This window comes from Raphanus sativus, chromosome 7 (assembly GCF_000801105.2).
Source record: "Raphanus sativus cultivar WK10039 chromosome 7, ASM80110v3, whole genome shotgun sequence".
NCBI lineage: Eukaryota > Viridiplantae > Streptophyta > Magnoliopsida > Brassicales > Brassicaceae > Raphanus > Raphanus sativus.
Genome location: NC_079517.1, coordinates 3,644,406 through 3,667,258, shown reverse-complemented (window position 1 = coordinate 3,667,258; position 22,853 = coordinate 3,644,406). Strand labels below are relative to the sequence as shown.

General features: G+C 37.2%; 4 protein-coding genes across 4 annotated transcripts; 2 read left to right on the top strand and 2 right to left on the bottom strand.

The window, feature by feature from the left end:
* Positions 1–329: 329 nt before the first annotated feature.
* On the bottom strand, positions 330–6,141 carry LOC108814159 (exocyst complex component SEC10b). The gene is made up of 25 exons (XM_018586666.2): positions 6,011–6,141; positions 5,642–5,728; positions 5,310–5,552; positions 5,136–5,210; positions 4,928–5,029; positions 4,804–4,854; positions 4,614–4,719; positions 4,335–4,448; positions 4,140–4,231; positions 3,764–3,932; positions 3,603–3,679; positions 3,420–3,518; positions 3,243–3,333; positions 3,056–3,141; positions 2,794–2,967; positions 2,605–2,658; positions 2,407–2,535; positions 2,218–2,310; positions 1,932–2,078; positions 1,724–1,821; positions 1,453–1,537; positions 1,269–1,327; positions 914–1,012; positions 728–811; positions 330–611 (listed from the first exon to the last, which is right to left on the bottom strand). Exons 2-25 carry the CDS (start codon positions 5,726–5,728, stop codon positions 533–535), a joined length of 2,493 nt encoding a protein of 830 aa, XP_018442168.1. The 5' UTR covers positions 6,011–6,141; the 3' UTR covers positions 330–532.
* A 359-nt stretch (positions 6,142–6,500) lies between these two features.
* On the top strand, positions 6,501–8,334 carry LOC108815034 (annexin D8). Its single transcript, XM_018587692.2, has 6 exons — positions 6,501–6,747; positions 6,840–6,985; positions 7,065–7,283; positions 7,362–7,574; positions 7,752–7,841; positions 7,959–8,334. Exons 1-6 carry the CDS (start codon positions 6,618–6,620, stop codon positions 8,163–8,165), a joined length of 1,005 nt encoding a protein of 334 aa, XP_018443194.1. The 5' UTR covers positions 6,501–6,617; the 3' UTR covers positions 8,166–8,334.
* Positions 8,267–9,362, bottom strand: LOC108815033 (mitochondrial fission 1 protein B). Its single transcript, XM_018587691.2, has 4 exons — positions 9,177–9,362; positions 8,760–9,020; positions 8,597–8,660; positions 8,267–8,526 (listed from the first exon to the last, which is right to left on the bottom strand). Exons 1-4 carry the CDS (start codon positions 9,282–9,284, stop codon positions 8,444–8,446), a joined length of 516 nt encoding a protein of 171 aa, XP_018443193.1. The 5' UTR covers positions 9,285–9,362; the 3' UTR covers positions 8,267–8,443.
* Positions 9,363–14,495: 5,133 nt separating this feature from the next.
* LOC108817814 (DDT domain-containing protein PTM) lies at positions 14,496–22,802 on the top strand. Its single transcript, XM_018590617.2, has 9 exons — positions 14,496–17,087; positions 17,207–17,809; positions 18,374–19,289; positions 19,666–19,918; positions 20,033–20,157; positions 20,500–20,978; positions 21,185–21,213; positions 21,644–22,159; positions 22,267–22,802. Exons 1-9 carry the CDS (start codon positions 14,752–14,754, stop codon positions 22,377–22,379), a joined length of 5,370 nt encoding a protein of 1,789 aa, XP_018446119.2. The 5' UTR covers positions 14,496–14,751; the 3' UTR covers positions 22,380–22,802.
* Positions 22,803–22,853: the final 51 nt, after the last annotated feature.

Below are 22,853 nucleotides of genomic sequence, written 5' to 3'. Positions count from 1 at the left end.
TTTCTAACGTTCAAATGTAAAATAGTTTCTATAATCGGTCCGGTTTGGTTAGGGTTGTGCATTCGGATTAGTATGTCCGGTTTAGCTCCAAAAAATCGGGTAAGCTCCTTTATTCTTTTACTACTTGAAAATTCGATAGCTTGGAAAACAAAATGCAGATGGTATCGTTCCAAAGTCCATCAATTTTTTTTGAGTGTTAAAAGACTTTATTCATGCGATCAGGGTCGTTGTGTCACTCATTATTAGTTATGTATTTTGAAAAAATAAAATAATAAACAAATGTAAGGTACGAGAATCGAAGCCGCAACCCCCACAACTTAAAAGCCATATGCAGACCGACCATTACCATCTCTTCAACATAACAAAAAGCCATCACTGGCAGTGACTGGTTCAAGAGTTTGATGCAATCGTAATAGAGATTCAGAATGAAAGGAGGACAGACAAAGAGTCGAAGGAAAATAAATGATGAATTGAAGTATATACGATAAGATATCTCTGCCAGTTTTCTTCAAACATTGGGTATGATGACCCATCAGCTCAAGCTTGGCCACAACGAGCTCAGTCTTGTTGCAAGCTTTGCACTCTTGTAGTCTTCCCGCAGTTGAATAAACCTGTGATTCCATGTATAATAAATATAATCAACAAACATTGCTTTCTCTTCTCTCTCTCTCTCTCTCATTTTCATTTGTAAGTTCTATCTTAATATTATTCCTTTCTCTCTTTTTACCTTTGCGCGTCTTTGCGAATGCTTGGACTACCCTCGAACAAAGTCGATAGACTCTCTGGAGCAACGATGAATACGTTTGCCATTCTACACACACACACAAGTAGCCCCACGTTGTTACAATAACCATTTTTTTTTTAAAAAAGAAGAAGAATAGCTTGCATGACCAGGGCTAAATAATGTTATTACATTCCCAGAAGCTCAAACTTCTCTTCCACAGATGGAACACTGAATCTCTTGACAAAATCTCCATACTCGTTTATGTCACGCTTCAGCCGCAATCCTCCACTATTAAAACCACAAACAGAACTAAGGTTAATTTACACAGACCATTGATTTTCTTATTTTGCAACGGATCTGTTTGTTAAGTGATCTGACACAATTTTTATACCAAGAGGTGCAGCTACATAAAACACTACATTCATATCAGAACAGAGTGGAGAATCAGAGCTAACAAAGTCGGCATGGTTATCTCTGATTGGTTATTTAGGGCCCTATATCTGAGTTTTTGGTTATCACGCATCTGCGGAATAGGAGTTTATACCTGGGATTGAATGTGAACTTCTGCCAGTGAGTTAGTAGTAGCTTGTCTAACCTATTCCCCTGAAAATAACAGAAAAAAAAATTCACTTAAAACCCCTCACCGTTCTTATAATAAAAACGTCAGTCATATGATGAGAAAACATTTTATCCTTTTAAGTATTATTTTTTGGTGGTAACAATCATACCAGTTCAGTCAGGAAGGCTTGCTTATTAAGACCTTCCAAGGCAGTGAAGGCTGACTCAAGTACCCGGGAGAGGTAAGCCACGACTCTACACGAGAGTGGAGTTAGAGATCAAAGTAACATGTTCATTAGAAAAGATATTAAAGAAGAGCAAGTGTTGAGAGATGACCAAAAGATGTCATAGTAAATGGTTTCAGCAAACAAATTACACTAGGAACAAGACACTTTCATGTATGCCAATTAGAGAGGAAGGTAGATTTTGAGATCGACCAACCTTATGCAGGCATTTGTTGGGCGGTGATCAGGAGCAAGTCCATCATCAGGTGATCTATAATCGGTAGCCATCTGCTCAGCTGAAAGCAGTCTTTCAACCTGGGAAAAGGCCATGTCGGAGTCTTTAATAGAAAGAAAAGTTTAAGCATGATTCTTAGACCTGTTCCCCATTGATCCTCAAGGATATGCTTCCACAAAAAGCAACTAACCTCAGCCATCACAGTTTCAATGCACTGTTGGAGTCCTTTATAAGCAGCAGTCTCTGCTTTGGACAGAGCAGTCGACATTTCTTCACATGAAGCAGCATGTGCGCCATCCACTGGTAGGAGAAGCCGAGAAATAGAATTTGCAAAATACTGGAAAAAAATTGTAAGATTAGAATAGGGGCCAACATATAGAATTCAACAGTAAAGACTAAATTGTAGAATATTTGGATGGTTGAAGCAGAAGCCTTCTCATATGAAATGAAACAAACTGATAACAATAAAAACATGCCTGCTGAACTATGGCCACACTGCTACCACAACGTTGCACAGCAACCATAAAGGCTTTGAAGCTACTTTCACCAGCAGCGGCAGCAGCTTCTGCCTGAGAGATAATCAAAGGTATTATCAATAAACTCTACCTGATAATTGGAGTAATTAACACTTGAAATAGTGGTAAAGAATAAAGTGAAGTAATTACAGCAGAAACAGCTGCAGCAGCCACTCTTCTGCTAACACTTGTGCCCAAAACAAATCTCTCCCTCAATGATGCAGCTTCAGACAGGCCATCCCTTGCCCGTTCAAGTCCCTCAGTTATATATAAGCTTACCTGCAAGAACTCATCATTGCATTAGCACAATGAATATGAATGATTCTAGAATCTTATTAAACAGCATACCTGGTCTAGCAGGCAAGTAAATATGGCTTTAACATTGGCTGCAAGTGTGGCTGGCTGCACAAAGAAATAATTATATTGATCAAATATACAAATCTCAGACGACATAGTTTAATCACTATCAGATTTCCTGCCAATAGCTTATTTCTTTGTCAATATCCTAATTGTTCTCACAAATGGAAAATTAGTAACCTGAGATGAAAACAGTGTGCATCTGGATATTGCTTCTTCACTCCACCGAACAAACTCCGTCACAACGGTGACTGATATCTGCTGCTGAGAAGATGATACTGAAGCACCCTTAGAGCGTCCTATTGTCCCAGATGATTCCGAGACTTGTTGACTCTCAGCACGTAATTCTTCCATCTGTAGAGAAACACCACATCTAAGAGCTTCAAACTAATGAAAAAAGAAAAGAAACGAGGAAATGAAAGTAAAGGAAGTCTTAGTAAACCTTTGCTTGATATAGTTGTTTTAAGGAGGCCTGCTCATGCTCAGGGTATTCATCCTTGTGCGAGGAAAACAAGGACTCTGTCAAATCTGCACGGTAAAAATAAAGACTTTTAGCATCTACGAGATTTTTTTTGCATGAAGACACAAATCTCCTATTACTCAGAATAACAAGAGACACAATAAATGACCTTCAACATCCAGGTCACCGCATCCAACAGCTCGGAGGTCTTTAGCAAGTTCTTGGGTTCTCTCGTATGCAACCGCTAACATTCTAAGGTACTACAGAAAAAAAAACAAGACTTAACTTTCTTGTCACATTTATATTAGGCAGAGAGAAGAACAAAGATGATGAGGTATCTACACACTAGTAATAGTCCGCCTTCTTGCACAGGTGGTGGACTCATGAGAGAGGGCTTCACCAAAATTTTGTCAAGAATACCTGTGACACGCTGCTCGAGAACTCTCTGTAAAATAAAATAAGAAAGTTGGTAAAGCTTATCAGTATGCCAGGGTCACGCTACAATGTCCAAACTATTCGTGTCCGTTACCTGAACTAAGATCGCCATAACTTCATTTGGAGCGGGGAAAACAGCTGTGATGGTTGCTGCTTCTTTGCGAACAGTGTCTACAGATGAGAAGTGACAAAAAATGAATCAGCATAGGAGCATGTTTCAAGTATTGCATCCAGATCAATGACAGTCCTTCATACCTGTAATTTCTTTGTATAAAGAAGAAAGTCCACGGGCAACATTGCTAGGACTAGGCTGAGAACCGTGGTCACCAAGCACCAACCTAATGTCTGAATTCATGACTTCCACATCAATAAACATTGGCCGTGTTGCCACATAATGTTGCATAGCACTCGTGCCCCTGTTAAACTAAAAAATCAAGAGAAAAAATGAACATCGAGATGCATATACAAGAGTAGAACTCGATATCCATTCCTTGTGTGACATCCTTACCTAGAATTAACCAGTATGTAACCACTAGCTACGTAAGAAAGGCCTTCGTTTTGGAATCTAGAATAAAAGAACATGTTTTCCTACAGAATTGTAAAGGTGCATGCTTCAGAATAAAGTATTCACCTGTGACAAAATCTTAGCACATTCTGACATGGAGGATAGATCTCTCCGCTGTGATGCAGCATCAAAACGAGATAAAAGCCTGTTCTCCAATTCTGAAAAAAAATTATATTCAAATGTCACAAAGGTTGAATTTGAAAATACACTAATATTCTTCTCTTCAGTGTATACAGAAAGCACAGCAAAAAAATAGTTTACCATTACAGTAATCCTGAAGATTAGCAACTGCAACTTCCAGTCCTCGGCCAGGGGTTGCATTTCCTGCAGCTGTAGTAGCACCTTGTCTTCCAATGTCTTCCTCAGCAAAGGATCCTGATATTGATAAGGAGAGCATCGAAATCAGTTACATGCTAATTTAACTGAAAGCAAGAGTGTTAAGATTTAGATACCACATCACAGATAAAGAACACTTTCCGAACATAATAGATAAAAGATAAAATCTAGACACACTGTAAGTATATGGCTATCATATCATACGTAATTTCTGAGCGATAGAAGCAGCCTCAGCTACGCGACTATCATCAGAAAACAAAGCGGAAAGCTCCATAAGATCCCCTGGGCTGCCGTTGAACTCCATCAGGTACTGCATTTTGTTCAAAAAAGAGTTGCTTAAAGCATTCATCTAAACAATTATGCCATAAACATTCCAACATATATGCGGTCTTACCTTTATAAGCTCTATGGTCTGGCTAGCAGTTTCCCGCTGAGCATCTGCACTCTGACAATGGAAGTACAGGTCAATACTGAACAGATGACCAGATAGTTGGTTATATACGGAACTATATTTGAACCTGCAAATGATCTCCTATTTTTGCAGCGGTCTGTCCAACACTAGAGATACGACCGTCCAACCTTGCAAAGCTCTCAAACAGACCGTCGACACCTTTCTCTATCTAAAAGGAGAATCCAATATGTCAAATTGAAGAAATATAGTCAGGGTATATATTAAAAATAACCCAAGAAAATCTAATGAAAGAAGAAGTATTTTGTTTGCTGAACCTCAGTTAGTGTCTTCCGGTGTTTGGCATCTTGGGTTGATACTTCCTTCTTTAGTGTGTTGAGTCTTCCATCAACCTTACAAAACATATAACGGAAAACCTAAGATATCATATCACAAGGATAAAAAGAAGAAGAAAGACAACAAAGGACTGAATCCGATGCAGACACACTCACCTGCTTCCGCAGATCAATTAACTCCTTGCAAGCATCTTTGAACAGAGACAAGAGACCATCTACCTCAGGAAAGAAAGGAGCAGAAGACATCTGAGACAACCTGGATGCATCCCCACGTAAATGCCCATTTGTCAAACCATCAATGTTGCCGTGGCCATCACCGGAATCAGCTTCTTCGTCAAGGAAAGAAGGCAAGAGATCGTTCACCAGGTTCCCAAATAACGCATCGAATGAGAAGTCACCCTGCCAGTGAGTGAGTAACCAAAACAAATCAGAAACTCAAAATGATTCAAACATAAGCAAAGCAAAACCCACAAGGTGAATCCTTTTACCTTGAAGTCCCCAATGTCAAGTATCAGAGGATTGGAGTTAACAGAGGATGATCTGGAACCTCTTGTTCCTCTCATTCCTTCTGTCATCTGATGAAATTTAACAAAAACACAAAACAAAAAAAAAACAAAAATTCCTAAAATGAAAATTTAAGTCTGATAGATCATATGCACGGACGATTCAATAAGAGAACAATAGAGAAATGCTTCGGATTCTGTTTTTTTTTTCCAATTATAATCACAACGACTCTAGCATTAATATACATCCGCTGATTTTTCTCAGCTAAATGTCACAGAGTCAGAGTCTAAGGACGACGCTTCGAGGGGGTAACAACAATACGGAATCGAAAAAGTTGATACGGAGCAACTTACCGGCGGTGAGCAGCGAGATCTAGCCGGCGGAGACCGGTAACTATGGCTGGGGAGAGAAAGAGAGACGGTGTGCTATGGCGGAGGAGTAAAGTTGGAGATTTGTTTTCGCATCTCCGACCTCATTCATAATGAGCTGTTACTTTATTATTCCGTACCGATTTATTTTTGTTAAACCGGCCGGTTTAAGTTTCTGTTGCGGGTTTACATTGTTTGTTATGTAGATTTCGGTCGCGCCATATTTTGTGTAGGATGGTTTTGCCTTGCGAATACTCAGGAGTGAGAGTCAGAGTGTGCATTTGCATAGATTAATATCTAATCTTTTTGGACAATAAGAGTACCAACATAACCAAGAAACAAAAAACAGATTCTATGATCCACACTTGCTTTATTACATAAACTCTTACAAGGAAAGTATTGAAAACACACATGCTATTGGGGAAGTAGTAACCTCCGCTCCGCCTTCGAAAAATAACGGCAAAGTCGTATCCATAAACGGTCTGCATTTATAGAAGAAAAGAGTTTCAAATTTACATATTAATGAGGATGTTGAAGTTTTTAAGAGCTCAAAGGATTGTCACCTCTCTTATATAAAGAGCTCGAAAGTGCAATGGAAGATATATCGAAAAGTGATAAATATATTTATATCTTACGTAGAAGAAAAAGAATGGCCACCATTGTTTCTCCTCAACATTTCTCCCCTGTTGAAGATGCTGAGAACATCAAGAAGGCTTGCCAAGGTTCTTACTCTTTTCTTTTTTAGACTACAGTGATTCAAGTTTCGTTTATTACTCCCCCCTCCCCCCCCCCCCTTCTTTCTTGGGTTTTGCAGGATGGGGAACCGATGAAAAGGCCATCATCTCGATCCTCGGACACCGGAACTTGTTTCAGAGGAAACTCATAAGACAAGCTTACCAGGAGATATACCATGAGGATCTCCTTCACCAGCTCAAGTCTGAGCTCTCTGGCGACTTTGAGGTCTAGCTTTTATCCATTTGCTATGCTCTGTTTCCCTTGGTTTCAAAAAACGTGATTCTCATGGATTTGGTACCTGCAGAGAGCTATATGTTTGTGGGTTTTGGATCCTCCAGAGAGAGATGCTCACTTGGCCAACTTGGCTCTACAAAAGCCTGTTCCTGACTGCAAGGTCCTCGTCGAGATTGCTTGCATGAGATCCCCTGAAGATCTATTAGCTACCAGGCGTGCTTACCGTTGCCTCTACAAGCGTTCTCTCGAGGAAGACTTGGCCTCCCGTACTACCGGCGACATCAGGAAGGTAAGTAATTTTTTTAATTTCAAAATGTTCTCTTCTAGCTTTAACTGGATCTTGAACGTTTGAGACGTTTTCATACAGCTCTTGGTAGCAACGGCGTCTGCTTATAAATACCATGGGGAAGAAATTGATGAGACTCTGGCGCATTCAGAGGCTGCGATTCTTCATGATGAAATCCTAGGTAAGGCTGTTGATCATGAAGAAACGATCAGAGTGATAAGTACAAGGAGCAGCGTGCAGCTCTGCGCAATCCTCAACCGCTACAAGGATATCTATGGAAGATCGATCACTAAGGTAAACCAAAAAAACATGGACTTATAAATTGATGATTAAACTGTGACAAAACAATCAACGGGAAATATTAAGACAACAAAGAAACTACTTTTAAAATCAATTTGAGGAAACAGAGCACCTCATACCAGTTTTTTTCTTCATGACAACATCCGTAATGAAACGTTTGATGATTCCCAGGATATTCTCAGCCACCCTTCAAATGAGTACCTGAGTGCACTGCGTGCAGCAATCAGGTGCATCAAAAATCCTAACCGGTACTACGCAAAGGTAAGATACCACAATAGTATTTCAAAATGTTACACATGGCCTCTATTTTTCTCCCTAGACGAGTAGCTGGCATTCATATATACTGTTTTTTCAAAAAAAAATCTCTTCTGCACATAGGTTTTGCGCAATGCAATCAATACAGTGGGGACTGATGAAGATGCTCTGACCCGTGTGATTGTGACACGAGCAGAGAAGGACCTGAAGAAGATCACTGAGCTGTATCACAAGAGGAACAATGAGAGTCTCGATCAAGCCATAGCAAGAGAGACATCAAGGGACTACAAGGCTTTTCTTCTAGCCTTGCTAGGACACGGAGGAATCTAGAGTTCACCCTCAAAATCAAAACCTGATAAAGAGTTACAATCTCTTCTAACTTCTGCTTTTAAGTACTAATAATAAAAGTTTCTGTTTGATGCTTCGTCAACTCAGTAATGCTGTTTCTCTATATTCATAATAAGATTGGATTTACAACTTATTTGTTTTCCTTTAATAATAAATAAAACATTCTTCCAAGCCCTTTGATAAATACATTCTTCCAAGCTCACAAAGAAACTCACTGAAGATCAGGGAAACATGCACATGTACGACGGGTTCTTTCCTTCTCAGCCTCTGCGTAACAAGGCTGCAGCAACACCAGCAACAACCCCAACAGCAGTAACAGCGATTCCAACGCCAATAACACCATCTGCGTACACAAATTAAGAAGAAAGTAAATGGATAAACGGTTTTAAAGTAACCACCATGGTGGTTTATACCTTTCACAATACGGTCCTCTATAGCCGTTCTTAGCGTCTGAGCCTGTCTCCACTCCGGTTCAACCTAAACAAACAAAAGGAGAGCGTACTTATGAATAATACATCAACAACAACAATAATATATATTCTAGACTAATCCATGGGTTAAGAGATGAACAAAAACCTCCAAACACCGTTCTATATAATCCCGACTTCTTGAAAAGTCGCCGCTTCGATAGTATCCAATAGCAAGGAGATATAGCTTCTCCCTTAGTGTCATTGGACTTGTATCACTAACCACCGAACCTTCAAGCATTGCTATCCCACGCTGAATATCCGCAGGCACCTTGGAGTGAACAAGGGCCCATGATAGACGCATGATGGATTCCTTCTTAAACCCTTCGTCTTGGCCTTTCTGAGCCTCTGCAAGCTCTTTCTCGCATCCCTGATAAATGAATCAATAATAAATCGCCTTTTATGTTATATACATCAGCTCACAATACACACGCATACAAAAACTCTATTAATCAACAAAACAAACAGGAGAATCGTGATCTCGATTTGAGGGAGCAACAAAAGGCGATTGATCGTAGAAGTTTACCGAGATGATGTCGGTGTCGCACAAGGGGAACTCATCGGAGGAGCCGGTGGTTACGCCGGAGAAGAAGGTAGAGACGGAATCGAAAACCTTTCCTATCGTCGCGTCCATTTCGTGTAGAGTTTTTTGAGTTTTTTTTTGTTTTTTGATCAAAGAGTTTTTGAGTTTTTCTTTTTGTTTCTCTCCCTTGTGACGAATTAGAAGACTTGACCAGAAAAGAATTCAAAAGTATGGCGATTGTCGGTTTGGGTTTGTTAAACCGGCTTAAAATCTACAACCGTTTTTTTTTTCACTTTTAACCATCTGTAACATCCGAATAAAATCCAGTTCTTTATATATATTTTTTATAACCGTGAGATTCGATCTAATCTCAGAAAGCCCGCAGCAGCCACGTATTCTTACCATTTACAGTCTTGATGGCTAGCAGAGATCGAACTGTGGGTTCACCGTATTAAGATTATTCCTCAAGCGGCACTAGTCCAAATCCGCTGATTAGATCTTTATATTTCTATGGTCAAATCTCGGAAAATGACCTTTTTGTATAATTTTTATTTTTCATTAGTGATACCAAAATATTACATAGTTTTTCATGTTTATCCAAGCTAATTTGGCAAGTTCATCAACTCTACTTAACATAGATCTAGCAACATGAGAGAATTCAAATTCATTCAACTTTGACATTTGGATAATGTCCTGTACCATAGAGGCATTCTCTGTGCTATGGAGACTTTGCAGATGTTTGATCCAGTCTTATACTTGGTTCAGTTCATCAATTAAGAGCTTGCTGTCACTCATGAAGACAACTATCTGGTATGCCAATGCCCACATTTGTTGGACAGTCATGAAAAGAGCATGTGATTCAGCTTCTAGGGAAGAATTTGTTGCATGGATTGACGAAGAGCCTTGTAAGCGTTGAGTGCATTCTCTGCTATGTAAGAACCATCCAACACCTGCAGGTTCTTTGTCATTCTTTCATGAAGCATCAACCTGGCAATTATATAATGCTTCCTGAGAGAGTATGTCATGTATCTCCAATCCAATGCTTATATGATTATTAAAAACACACTTTTGGGATTATTTTATGATCATTTAATCTTTGCGGGTTATTTTGTGATAATTATTTAAGTAATATCTTAGAATTTATCTATTTTTATTTCGATTTAATGATAAAACTATTCAACTATTTTTAAATCGTAAATAAATGTAATCAATTTTTTAATGTTTTAACCCCGCAACTTATAAACCTTTAACGTTTGTCACTCTCCGTCTATAAATCTGTAATGAAAGGTGACAAATATTACCAATTTGAAAGTTGAAAATTGAAAAGTTAAAACATTAAAAGTTTAATTGAGGGATTTTTTTCCGACTGAAACATAGTTGAGGGTTTTAAACAATAAAATAAATTTTAAATAAATTGATTAAAGAAATAAAGAAGTTGATTTTCCTTTAAACATAAAATATTTCTTGTTAACTAAAAACTACTTTGGCTTAAACAAAGTGATTGTAAACTGTTAGTGGGACGATAGTAGCCTAAGCCAAGAAAGAGCAAAACCAAATTTGTTTATCCGACTATGTGGGGTTTAAGCAAGAAATATTTGATTAGCAATTGTTATGTGATTACATGTACAATGGTCTAACTCATTTTTCTAAAAAAAAAATATTTTACTAGTTTCCGTAGACCCGATTTTCTTTTCGTTCAATTTTGCAACGGTTGCAAATCAAACTTCCTTACTTGGAGTATGTATTATCCGATAACCATTTTTTCTTAATTGGATTGACAGTTTGTTATTATGTATTTAGGCTACTACTGTCCTATTATTAGTTTACAATCATTTGTCAAGTGTTATTAGTTAACAAAAATTATTTGATAATATAGAAAACTTATTTTTTTTCTTACACCAAAATTAAACCCTGGAACTATTTTCAATCGGAAGAAAATTCCTCAATTAGTTTCTAATGTTTTAATCCCTCAACATACAAACTGTTAACGTGTATTACTTTCCATTACAGAATTTTTATTTCACTAAAAACCTTTTTTTTCATAATACGTAAGGTAAGAAGGTTCTTTTTGTTACAGTGAAAAAAATAAAACAAAAAAACTAGAAAAGATTTTCAAATTATTATTTTTTGATTTTTTTAGTTACAAAATACAAAAAATCAAAGAAAATTATAAAAGAAAATAGAAATCTACATACAATCCAAAATTGGATTCGATTCGTAAAATGAAAGAAAAAGAGGATAAAGCTCAAAAAACGTCGCCCAATTGTATAGTCGAAACCCTAATAATTATAATTTTTGTTCATTTATAAGAGATAATTCATATAGTTTATACAACCACTCATATAATGTCTAAATAAAACAGATATAAGTAAAATAAGATTAGATTATTTTGTTAAACAAAAGTTTCTATTGTTATTATTAATAACATTATCTTTGGCTATCTAAAGTTTAAACTTTTGAATTCATCTATAAAAATATATATTCGCTAAAATGAAAGGTTCATGACTCTTGAACATGTCTAATGAAACATGAATGTTAGTCTCAACAAGTATATCACAAAATACTGCCTTCCAAATATATGAAATAATTTAAGGCTTAGAGTATGGGCTTTACCATCTTTAATCCAGTGTCGGCCCTGAAATCATTTAACAAAGATATTTCTGTGGTCGATATGTCTAGTCAAAATTCAAATTTCAATAACCTATTATTTTAAGCCAACGCATAGTTTTACACCAAGAGATTAGGAATATAATCTATGAAAATAAGGAAATTATAGATTTTCTTGATACAAACTTATCCGAGATAAGAACGGCCGAAAATTGGTGATTATAAGAAAATAATCATGTGTAGAAAGATAATACTGTAATGTTATATAACCACTCATCTAGTGTGAAGAAAACATTCAAAAAATATAACATAATACTTTGTACTTTGAGAGAGAGAGCTTGTTATGTGTTTATTGCCGGCCCGACACTTGACATCTGATATTTGATATCTGACATCTGACATTGTAAGAATACTTTTCTTTTCTTATTTTGTAAATCTGATTTTTTTAAACATTTTCTTTCTTATATTTGTGTTAATGGTGTTGGTTTCTGAGTTTACTTTAGTTAACACTATCTTTTCTCGATCTTCATTTACGTAGAGTTTTAGATCATGAATTATGTTCGAATTTACTCGAAGAGTTGATAATGATTTGTTACTCTTTTTCATTTTTTTTATTTGATATTTTATTTGTAATTTATCGTTGTTATTTCTTTTAACTAAAGTGAATTAGCTTTTTTTTGTTTTTTCTTTTGAAAAAACTATTTTGTTTGTTGTTCATATATTATCAACAATATATTAAAATGATCTCACTAATGACACATAAGGTTGTAAACTCTAAAATATTATATATGTTAAAACACAAACTTAAAAAAACATAGTAGAAAGTAAAAGTGTATATCCGCATAGATAGCTACTCTAGCTGCATATGAGACATGAAAAATGAATTTGTGTTCTAAATATTTTCTTTTTGAAGGAAAAACATAGCATAGAAATAAATAAATAATAAAATATTGAATGCATATTAACTTAGTATCTAGTAAAACAATAATATTACTTTTTCCAGTTTAAGTTTTGATTTTTTTTTGTTTTATAATACGGACTAATAGTTGCATATAATTTTATTTTAGTTATATATATATATATATATATATGTTTTTAAAATAAAAATCAATAAAAATATATAACTTAATTATCAAAGAAATAAAAACTATTTTAATATTCAATATAATTAATGTTTGAAACCAAACCTATATATGTCATCTATAAAAATATCAAATTTTAATAATATATCTTTTCCAACCAAGACATCGTAATTCATTTATAAAAAATTAGCATGATAATTATTTTATTATTTAATGATGAATTATTATTGATAATAAAATAAATAAAATTTTGATCAATCTAATTTTATTTTAAGAGATTTTTTTTTGTTATAGTGACTTTAGTTTAGTTGATGGTTCGATAATGATGGTTCACTAACTTTTTTTGAACTAGAAGTTTTATGCGTCATACACATTGTTGATATTTTTAATAAACATATTATTTTAAGTGATTACTTAAAGAAAAAGATTTTCTAGTATAATACATAAAATAAGCTTCTATAAGTTATATTTCCGCTTGGCTTATTTTTATTTTTAGATTTCGTTAGATTAATTATTATGTATTTATGATTATGTTAATTTAATATATATATATATATATATATTAAGACATATTACATGATAAATTGTCCAACTAATTTAGTTGAATGCAGATTATATTTACATTTAAGTTAGATAAAATAATTTATTAATTAATTCAAAGAATTGATTAGTAATCTTTCAATGAGCATGTTTTAAAGTGATTATATACGAGCAAATAAAATAATTTGACAATTTGATTAGTTGTTTTTATATCTGATCATTTTCTATCCGATCAAATAGTTAAAGTATAATCCGAACACTTAAATAACAAATATATTCATAAGTGATTTGAATAAAAAAATATAAATATTTACATAGTTTTATTTTTTGATTCTAAGTTTTGTGGAACTTCTATATATTTATAGTTATGTTGTTAGTTTATAGTTATGTTGTTAGTTTAAAAATTTCATTATCGGTTATATATACATAAGTTGTTATTATATTTCATAAAACTTATCAAAAATGTAAAACTTCATAGATAAAATTTAACATGTCAAAATAAGAAGTAAAACATATAATATTTTTTCAAGAAGTCATGTTATCTTATTTTCTTAAGGATGAACGTGGTAGTGATGTATAAGCAATTTTAAAAATTTTACTTTACATACTCCCTCTATTTTTTATGTAAACAGTTTTAGATAAATGCACATATATTAAAAAAATCATTAATTTTTTTAAAAATAGCATTGACTATACAAATTAGGTGTAGTTAAACCAATAATAAATAAATATTATTTGATTGGTTACACTTAAATTATTATTATTTTTTTTTTGTCGACAACATTACAGACTCATATAGACTATGTAATCCAAACTGGCTGCTCGGTATCCATATGGACAATAAACGACTATTGTTGCCTGAGACTTAAATTATTTAAAATTATGAAAACTACTTATATTTTGAAACAATTTTTTTTTTCTTAAACTACTTACAATTAAAAACAACAGAGGAAGTATAATTTTTAGAATAGAAGATTTGATAATTTGATATAAAATTTATTTATAATAATTAAAAATACATAAGATCGTTTGCTGTTCGCAGTGCGGTGGTTCTCGTGGACTACATAAGAAAACCAAATAACTCTAGAAAACATGATTCAGACTGGGTGAGAGAGAGGGGGAGGGAGAGTTAAGCGTTTCTCTGTAGAGATTTCTCTTTCATACTTTTCTTCTTCCCCCGAAGAGTAGAGAGAGAATCTCTCTCCCCCTCTCTCTCGTGCAAGTTGGAAGCGTTTCTAGGAAGATAATAATCCGTTTTTGCAATCCAGACTTTGACTAATGGCTTATCTCTTCGCTTCGTTGGTTCGCAGGTTCGCTCGTTTCATTGAAGCTAAACCAAGCTCACAGCAATGGAGCTGGTGGGAAAAGTCGTTAGGAAGGAGATCGACGGGGTCGGGTTCTGCTCCGGCACGGTGCGATCGTACGATCCGTCTGGATATTACGAGATCGTGTACGAGAACGGCGTTACGGAGACTTCGAGATTGGCCGAGTTCACTGCTGCTCTCGCGACGGGAGAAGAAGAAGGCAAATCCGAGGAGACGCAGGCTCAAGTGTATCATCGCGAGAGGAACGTTGTGAAGCGGCCTCGTGACGAGGTCAATGTGATGAGGAATGTCGATTTGAACGATGCGGTTCCTGAGGACTCAGAGGGTTTGAGAGGGAATGTTGTTGATTTGAATTGTGGTACTGTGGAAACTCTAGCTTTTGATCTGAATAGGGCGGTGCCGGAGCCTGATGAAGGTTTAGGTTATGAGGAGGGTTCTAGTAACAAAAGGAGGAGATTGATTGATCTGAACATGGATGCTGAGGTCTGTGATTTGAATGCGGACGAGAGGGAGGCGGGATGGTTTGATTTGAATGCAAACGAGAGGGAGGAGGGATTGTTTGATTTGAATGCGGACGAGAGGGAGGAGGGATGGTTTGATTTGAACGTGGCGGCGGTGGACGTGGAGAATAGCAAGGATGATGAATTAATTCAGATGAATGGAGATGGCCAAGTTCAAGAAACCAATGTGCAGGATGAAAACGGTGTCCAGGATCATCTGGAGACTGGAGGATGTGAAGAAGTCCATGTTGCTGAAGTATCCAGCGGTCAGAGTTTTGAGGAGTTACGGGAGGAGCAGAACAGTGTTTCACTCCCAGATCTCAATGCTCCTGATTCTAATGGGGTTGAGGGGGATCATGATCTTCCTGAGCTTGATGCTGATAAGACTGTGGATAAGTCTCTCTCTGATACGGAAACTCTGTTGAGAAGAAGCTCTCGTGGAGTGCTAGCTCCGATTCCTGCCAGTAGCACTGTCACAGCTTGCTTAGCTGATGAAGTATCCAGCGGTCAGAGTTTGGAGGAGTTACGGGAGCAGAACAGTGTTTCACTACTAGATCTCAATGCTCCTGATTCTAATGGGGCTGAGGGGGATCATGATCTTCCTGAGCTTGATTCTAATAAGACTGTGGATAAGTCTCTCTCTGATACGGAAATCCCGGATGAAAATACTCGGTTGAGAAGAAGCTCTCGTGGAGTGCTAGCTCCAATTCCTACCAGTAGCACTGTCACAGCTTGCTTAGCTGATGAAGTATCCAGCGGTCAGAGTTTGGAGGAGTTACAGGAGCAGAACAGTGTTTCACTCCTAGATCTCAATGCTCCTGATTCTAATGGGGCTGAGGGGGATCATGATCTTCCTGAGCTTGATGCTAATAAGACTGTGGATGAGTCTCTCTCTGATACGGAAATCCCGGATGAAAATACTCGGTTGAGAAGAAGCTCTCGTGGAGTGCTAGCTCCAATTCCTGCCAGTAGCACTGTTACAGCTTGCTTAGCTGATGAAGTATCCAGCGGTCAGAGTTTGGAGGAGTTACGGGAGCAGAACAGTGTTACACTCCTAGATCTCAATGCTCCTGATTCTAATGGGGCTGAGGGGGATCATGATCTTCCTGAGCTTGATTCTAATAAGACTGTGGATAAGTCTCTCTCTGATAGGGAAATCCTGGATGAAAATACTCGGTTGAGAAGAAGCTCTCGTGGAGTGCTAGCTCCAATTCCTGCCAGTAGCACTGTTACAGCTTGCTTAGCTGATGAAGTATCCAGCGGTCAGAGTTTGGAGGAGTTACGGGAGCAGAACAGTGTTACACTCCTAGATCTCAATGCTCCTGATTCTAATGGGGCTGAGGGGGATCATGATCTTCCTGAGCTTGATTCTAATAAGACTGTGGATAAGTCCCTCTCTGATAGGGAAATCCCGGATGAAAATACTCGGTTGAGAAGAAGCGCTCGTGGAGTGCTAGCTCCAATTCCTGCCAGTAGCACTGTCACAGCTTGCTTAGCTGATGAAGTGTCGCCTTCTCCGTCAGTTAATAGTCTGACGGCCGAGGAAAATGGGATCGTTGATGGGGAAGCTGAGGATATTTCTGTGCTTCCGCCAAAGCCACAGTTACCTCCATCCTCGCCTATTTTGAATTTAGACGGTCTTCCCATTCTTTATGTCTTCGCTACTTACTCTCTTCTGCGGTCCTTCAGTACTGTGCTGTTTTTGAGTCCCTTTGAGTTGAAGGATTTTGTGGAAGCGCTGAGGTGCACGTCTCCTTGTCTACTATTCGATAGTATCCATGTTTCTGTCTTGCAATTACTAAGAAAAGTTTTGGAAAAACTCGCTGGTGAAGATGATCAGTCTGCGACTCTTTGCCTGAGGTATGTTTATTATTTTGGTCTTGAGTAGTAGTGAATAGTTTAGTTTTGTTGCTGTTTAATGGACATGAAGCTTCTCTTGTTTTTGTGCTCATGCTTTGCTTGTCGTGTATTAAATGCAGGAGTCTTGATTGGGACATGTTGGATGTGGTTAATTATCCCCTTTTTGTAGTCGAATACATGCTATATGCTGGTTCTAAGGACAGCCCTCGAGTGGATCTAACTCGGTTTAAATTTTTCAGAAATGAGTACTTCAGACTGCCCATGAATCTGAAAATTCAGATACTTACCTGTTTGTGTGGTGATATGATAGCCGCTGAAGTTGTGAGATCAGAGCTTAATAAAAGATCTGTTGCAGCTGATTCTGAAATGGATACTAATAGGAAGACAAACAGCAGAAAGCGAGCTATGATGGAGCTGGCAAATGATTTTTCGTCGAATGATGGGGTCGTTGATGGTTCCTTTGACAGGAACATTGCTGACTGTTGTATTTGTAAAATGGATGGTAACTTACTGTGCTGTGGTGGTTGTCCTGCTGCCTATCATTCTAAGTGTGTTGGTGTTGCCTGTGACCTTTTGCCTGAGGGTGTCTGGTACTGCCCTGAATGTTCATTTGACCGGCCTGGACCAGGATGGAAGCGTGAAATGCAAATTCAAGGATGGGAGTTTATAGAGATTGATCCCCATGGCCGAGAGTACTACAGCAGTTGTGGCTACTTATTGGTGTAAGTTACTTTTATTGATTCTCTTGTCTAAGAAGGGCTAATGCATGATCTGAATGGGATTAGTTTTCTTGATTCATCACGATAGTTTTTTTTTCTTAGTAGATAAATATAATTTTTAATGACTAATAGCTTGTCGTCTTACCTCAGTAGTACAACTTTTTGATATGTCTGGCAAAAACCTTAGACGCATACTGATCATATGCCATTGTTCGTAGGTGAAGGTTTTAACTCTAAAAACATTACCCCTGTTTTAGCTGGAATTAACTAAAACTATGCAGGAAGAACCAAAATACATATAACATGATAGCACATTAAAACTAGGTGTCGTTCATGTAATTTTCCATAAGTTGAATTGCATATTTGGACATGTGAATAGCCTCTTTTGCTTCTTTTTTTTAAGATGCAATTGTTGACCTTTGTTTTGGTAACATTTTTTACCCGCAATGTATGCTGATTTGGAATTTTTCTTATCATCTACTTCAATGAACTTCTTTCATATGCTGATTGTAGGAGCTGCGATATCTCTTCATAGATTTGCTGATACTGTTCACTATGAATTTGCAGGATAGATACCGGCTCAGTGAACTACTACCATGCTAATGATGTGAACCTTGTGCTGGAGCAGCTCAAGTCATACGGTAGTTTCTATATTGGCGTAACAAGTGCAATTGAAAAACACTGGAACATCCCTGTTAAAGCTCCTCCAGAAAAACAGGCAACTTCTGGAGTTAAGAAAAGGCTGGAGGAAACATCCAGCAATGGAGGTTCACATCTTCGTTGTCACAGGACTCGTGGGAAGATATCAGGTGCAATTACTGGACCAGATATCCAAAATATGTGTGCTGAAGGATCTTCCGAAACTGCACACAATGGTTTGGATATCCAGAGTCTTCATGAGACAGAATCTTCGAGCATTTTGGATGTCTTGAAAGAGCCAAATATGATGAACACAAGGAGAGAAGTTAGACCTAATGGGCAGAGCAAATCCGGATACAGAAACCAGTACATATTTGCTCAGATGACTACAGCAATTTCTGAAGAGATGGCACGTAACTCACCTGACCGTTCTAATGATATGAGATTTGATGAAGAGATAGCTTCGACCCAGGTGAAGACTATATTGATGAAAACCACCAAGTTTCAGTGGCGAAACATCCAATGCCTCTACCTAGATGCATGGAAAGAAAAATGTGGATGGTGTCATTCTTGCAAGTCTAAGGATACTGGGGGCGAGAAAAATTGTTTGTTTAATATGAGTCTTGGGGCTTTACGGGGTCCTTCGGAAAGTGAGATTTCTAACAGTCAACCCATTAACAACAAAAGTCATCTTGTGGCTATCATATGGCAGTTATTATCCATGGAAAGTCGATTGCAAGGTCTTTTGGTTGGTCCATGGTTGAATCCAAAGTACTCCAGTATTTGGCGTGAACACGTTCTGAAGGCATCAAGTATATCAAGCTTGAGACATTTATTGGTTGAAGTAAGTTTTTCTCAACTTTCTTCCTCCTTCAAAATATTCATTTTGCAGTGGCATTTTTTCTAAGTTGAATCATTGTTTTGGCAAAGATCAAAACTCTTCATTATGGTCTCTGCTGCTCATGTAGAACCTTAGTTTTGGTTTGATTTCTTCCTATGATCATAACAAAGAGCTTGCGGTAATCAATTTCTATTCACTTTTTGTTGTGTGGCTAGGGATGTTGAAAGTCTAGCTACTTCTTCATTGGATCAAACTGTCTTAAGAAGTCTTTAAATAGGATTTCATGAGCACTTGATTGTTGTGTAGTACATTAGTGATTAATCTAGGTGTGCGTCAATTTTTCGTTTCCTAATGAAGATTTTGTGAATTACCTTTGCAGCTTGAGGCGAATCTGCATCATCTTGTTCTTTCACCTCAGTGGCTAAACCATGTTGATTCTGCCGTAGAAATGGGCTCGTCTACACATGTTCTCCTTGCTTCCACACGATCATCGTCAGAGATTACTACTGGTAAAAGAAGGGGGACATTGTTGGAGTCTGCCACGAGTTGGTGGAGAGGCGGTCGACTTTCACGGAAATTATTCAACTGGAAGGTTTTACCTCGCTCTTTGGTCTCCAAGGCTGCTATACAAGGTTTGTATTTTTCTCTTTTGTTCTTGCTTTCGCGTTCGTTTTTCTACTTTCTTTAAATATTTCCCTCACTTCTATTTAGTTGCTTCATTCTTCATGCACTCTTTAACTATGCAGGTGGAAGTGTGAATATTCCAGGGATAATGTATCCTGAGAATTCAGAGCCCGCTAAGAGAAGCCGACGTGTTGCCTGGGAAGCAGCTGTTGAGTCATCTACGACTTCAGAGCAGCTCGGTTTTCAGGTAATATAAACTTGACTGAATGTAATTCTTGTTTCGTTGGTATAGAAAAGAAATACCGATACTGAAGTTACCAAGGGTGTATTGGTACATCCTGACAAGAATTTCCGTTTCCATTTGACCTATGCCTGAATATACAGTAGGTAGATGGCATGACATCCTTTTAAGTTTTTTCTACTACGGTGAAGTAGATTTATTTATTTGAATTTGTCACTCACATGGCTATTTTACTAGCATTTGCAGTTTTACATCATTTCCTGTAAAATTGTGTCCTATAACTTTGTCTACTTGTAGGATGATTTTTAGCCTTGGATGATATCCAGCTAACAATTCAGTGATTTACAGGTGAGGACACTCAATTCTTACATAAAGTGGGATGATATTGAGGACAGTCATCTTCTTCTTGCATCAGACAAAGAATCCCAAAAATCTGCCAGGCTGTTCAAAAAGGTGATTGTCCGTAGCAAGTGCATAGAGGAAGAGACCGTTAAGTATCTCCTTGACTTTGGTAAAAAGAGATCTATTTGTCAAAGTAGATATATTCCGGATGTTGTATTGAAGAATGGTCGGATGATTGAAGAATCCTCGGGTGAAAAAAGACAGTACTGGCTGAATGAATCATATGTGCCTTTACATCTGCTGAAAGAATTTGAGAGAAAAGCTGTACGAAATACTGGGAGGCCAGGAAGACCTTCTAGACACCCTGAGATAGACAGAGTACGGAAAAGGTCCTCAAAGGGAAAAGGATTGTCATACCTATTTAAAAGGGCAGAAAGAACCGAGTCTTCTTTGTGTGAGCAATGTAAGGAAGATGTGCCTTTGAGGTATGTTCTTATCACCACCCTTTTTACCTTCAAACTTTTTTGTCTTTGATTAGCATAACAATCATATCTTGACTAAGCGTTAAAATGATTCACTTGTCTCAATTGCATGACATTCGACCTACAAATTATATCTTGTAATTTTTTTTGTTTGTTGAGTAATGACCTTTCTTAACTGATTATTTTGGTATGTTTTTCTTCAATGACAGTGATGCTGCGTGCTGCCACATCTGCAAAAGTGAGTCTCTTTTAATGTTTTTTTTTCTGTTAGATAGTTCTTTTCCATTGCAGAAGCTAAGCTTGTGTAGGTAATCTAGTAAGAACCTAGCCCATACATAATACAAACGGAGCTATACAAAACCTTCTTTAACTGAAAGTGATCTTTAAAATGCATAAGAAAGAAACAAACATTTTCGATGTATTGACCTGCGGTACAGCCGGTTTAACCCGGTGATCCTGAAGGCAAACCAGTTCACTAACCAATGTGATCCCCTTAAAGATAAGAAACTTCTACTCCAAAAGGTAATTTGAGAATGAGAGTGCCCATAGAAGTGTAAGTAGTAGTGAACTTAATGTTAACCAAGCGGTGACTTCTAACATGTTCTTTCATAGAAAATATTTATTTAGTCAGAGCTTTTTATTGATATCAGCTATGATATAAATTTCAGGATTATTTCACAAAAAGCATATCAGGAGAGCGGACGAGGAAGGCATGTACATCTGTCTTCCATGCAAAAGCGAAGTGCTAGATGAACAACCCATCTTACTGAAAAGAGCGCGCCCCCCAGGGAGTCTCCGTAATAAAATTGGAGCTCAGACACAAAAGCGTGAAACGATCATACCTGCTCGCAACTCACCATTGCGACGTTCAGGCAGGAAAACAAATCAGGTTATTCGTCTGCAGGATGAATTGGAATATGAAAGAGGCGGAGACAGGCCTAAGAAAGCAAGACGAGAGAATTCCATAGGAGATAAGAAAGACGAAAGGTTCACCATCTATTGGTTGAATGGACTCTGCTTATCAAGAAATCCTGGTGATAAACGGATCGATAAGTTCTGGAGGCATGGATGTTCTAAACCTTTGAAGAACTCTGGTTCTGATAAAGTTCAACGTAAATGTCGTTTATGCGGCTCGATTGACTCTGAATCCGGATCAATTCTCATCGCCTGCGAAACCTGTAAAAGTAAACCATTTTCTAACCTTTCTTTTGGCTCATCATTGTTAAAATTGCAGGAGCTGGTTTTTATTTCTCAGACTTATTTATCTCTTTTGTTGCTGTTATGTTTGTAGAATGGTACCATGGAGATGCATGTGGTATTAACGACGAGAATTCAAGTATGGTGATTGGATTCCGGTGCCATTTCTGTCGAGAACTGACTCCACCCTCATGTCCACATATGTAATCAACTACATCCCTTGTCCCATCCTAAGCTGTGACTTTGTTATAATAGAATATCCTTAGGCTGGGAATCAAGTTGGAAGAATCAGATAGAGTAAGGTGTAACTTGGAGATGTCGTCTATACAAAATATGGGAGAAGAGTATTGCGTAGATAAACAGAGGAGGATTGTTTGGAGATGGTATGAAGTTAGTTTGGCTTGTTGGGACTGCTAACCTGGATGAGTAAGGAGGTATTACTAAAGTGAAATGTTTTGACTTAAAGAGTTAAAGAGTGAACAAATAGGAGATTCATGAACCAGAGATAATTTTATATTATGATTTCGTTTTCTTTTTGGAATGGAGAGACATGGTAAACAAGTGAAAGTTTTATGTATAATAAAGAATGTTGAATCCATTTTCTATCGAAATCCATGGTGTTTGCTAGCTTTTCTCAATGTTCAGCATGTTGGTTCTTCTCGTAACTTTATATACTCTTTT